The 2,083-nt window shown below is 33.7% G+C and overlaps 1 protein-coding gene across 1 annotated transcript; it reads right to left on the minus strand.

Moving 5' to 3' along the window:
* Window positions 1-1,215: 1,215 nt before the first annotated feature.
* LOC149225863 (major strawberry allergen Fra a 1-2-like) lies at window positions 1,216-2,083 on the minus strand. The gene is made up of 2 exons (XM_089375154.1): window positions 1,835-2,083; window positions 1,216-1,684 (listed from the first exon to the last, which is right to left on the minus strand). The coding sequence occupies exons 1-2, from the start codon at window positions 2,016-2,018 to the stop codon at window positions 1,386-1,388; spliced, it is 483 nt and encodes a 160-aa protein (XP_089231280.1). The 5' UTR covers window positions 2,019-2,083; the 3' UTR covers window positions 1,216-1,385.

Raw genomic sequence — 2,083 nt, forward strand, 5'->3', positions numbered from 1 at the left:
CGTAGTATACGTGCTTAACGATTTGGGTGCATGTAAGGTTCATTACCTGGCATAGTCAATGGCCGCATATGGTTTATTAATTAAAGAACCAATAGATTGCTGCGGTAGTATACGTGCTTAACGATTTGGGTGCATGTAAGGTTCATTACCTGGCATAGTTAATGGCCGCATATGGTTTATTAATTAAAGAACCAATAGATTGCTGCGGTATGGCATGTTGCAGAGAAAAACAAAAATTGTTGCGTTATGTCAAGCAATAGAGAAAGACAAAAGATTCACCCAGTTGATTGTTCATTAGCTAAACACAAATAGATTGCTGTTGTATGGCATGCACGCATAGGAAAATAGAATTGCTCCAGTATAGCATGCACCCAGCTAAAAACATAACTTTATAACGTGCACGGAGCTAAAAACATAAAAATTAAGAGACTTATGGGTTACTTAGATTTTATAAGTTAAATGAGTAATAACAGTGATGATCAAAATTCCCAATCTCAAAGGTAAGTTGTAGAGTTATGAGCATTGATGTTATTAAATCTTATTTTCTGATTAGATTTTTCCCATTCACAGAGAAGGAAATGGAAGTATTTAAATTAGAAAATTTCTTTTTTTCAAAAATAAATAAAATAAATTTGAATATTAATTTTTTAATAGAGAAGGATTTCCCACTCAGAGAGAAGGAAATGGAAGTATTTAAATTAGAAAATTTCTTGTTTCAAAGACAACAGGTTGATTTTTCTATAAAATAAAATTGAATATTAAAATATAGGTTTTTGAAAAGAGTATATAGGTTGGAGGGAAGAGGTGAGTGTAAATTCTTTTTGAGTGGATTTGATTCTGAAGATTTTTTATTATATACAGTTATAAGTTATATAAAATTCAAAATTAAATTAAAAGGAAAATAACTAAAAATATTTTAAAAATATATTATTTAAAAAATGTTTAAAAAGTGTATTATCGAATTTTTTTCGAATTGAAAATTTTTTATTCGAATTTTTATCTTATCGAATTCGAATTCAAATTTGGTAACTATGTTGTAAATTGGCCACAATTTAGAATTAAACGAGTATTTTTCGAAATTACAATATCTTGAATTGTAAACTGGCCACAATCTGTGTGCTCTAACATTTTTCGAAGTGCATATTAAAATTTGATTTTTTTGGTCAAATTTCAACCCAAAACTTCAAAACATATTATGTTTATACAACGCCAATATATTAAACTTAATACACTATTAAAAAATATTGATGATAATCTGTAAGTTTCTTACGTAGATGGAATTGGAGACGAGTAACCAGTAAAATGACGAATGCAGGGAAGGCATACTTATTGTAGATGCTCCGTTTCATATGAGGCAGTTTGGATAGAAATATATATAGATATGTTTAGCAGTATAAGTTGGGGTTGGAGAGAAGATAGCGTTCGATCTTCCTGAGCATGGCATTGCTGTTTTCCTTAATCTCTTCTACTCTGCCTTCGTTAAGCTCAGTACCAGGGAGGGTTTCGTAATTGGAGATCCAGCTCACCACACATGCCCCTTCGTTCTTGGGAATCAATTTGAGCTCAGCGTTCAAGGAGCTCAGTTCCTTCTCCAGAAACCCTCCTTCGATCAATGTATACTTGTACACCATCTTCTCGTCGTCCATTTCATCCACTTGCTCCTTGACGTAGCTGAAATCGTTATCTGGGACACGAATACGCAAAGTTATAATTTATAAGTACAGTGTAGCAATTCATTCATATTACTTATCCCCATCTGCATCCGATTCAATTGAGGAAACAATTAGAAGAAAAAATATAATGGTCTGTCGTGTTGAATTTATGAGCGTAATACCAGAGGTGAAGTTGATCTGCTTGATGGTGCCCACGCCTCCATCTCCTTGAAGGAAGGTGACAGAAGAGAAAATTTCGGGGAAAACTTTTGGGAAGAGGTTGTGGGCGTCTTTCACCATGGCCTTCCATAGCCTCCTCGCTTCCACCTCACACACATCATCAGTCGTTGCAGTCCCTGCCACCATCTTTCTATCTTTGGTATGTCTATCTTTCTCTGCAACTATGAAAAGCAATAAATACTAGAAACTGC

This window comes from Pinus tabuliformis, chromosome J, assembly GCF_031772625.1.
Source record: "Pinus tabuliformis cultivar Carrire ecotype Pingquan chromosome J, CPIR1, whole genome shotgun sequence".
In the NCBI taxonomy this organism is placed as follows: Eukaryota; Viridiplantae; Streptophyta; class Pinopsida; order Pinales; family Pinaceae; genus Pinus; species Pinus tabuliformis.

Coding starts and splice junctions, on each gene's coding strand:
- LOC149225863 (XM_089375154.1), bottom strand. CDS start 2,018: ATGGTGGCAGGGACTGCAACGACTGATGATGTGTGTGAGGTGGAAGCG. Junction 1,685..1,834: donor GCAGATCAACTTCACCTCTG/GTATTACGCTCA, acceptor TTCGTGTCCCAG/ATAACGATTTCAGCTACGTC.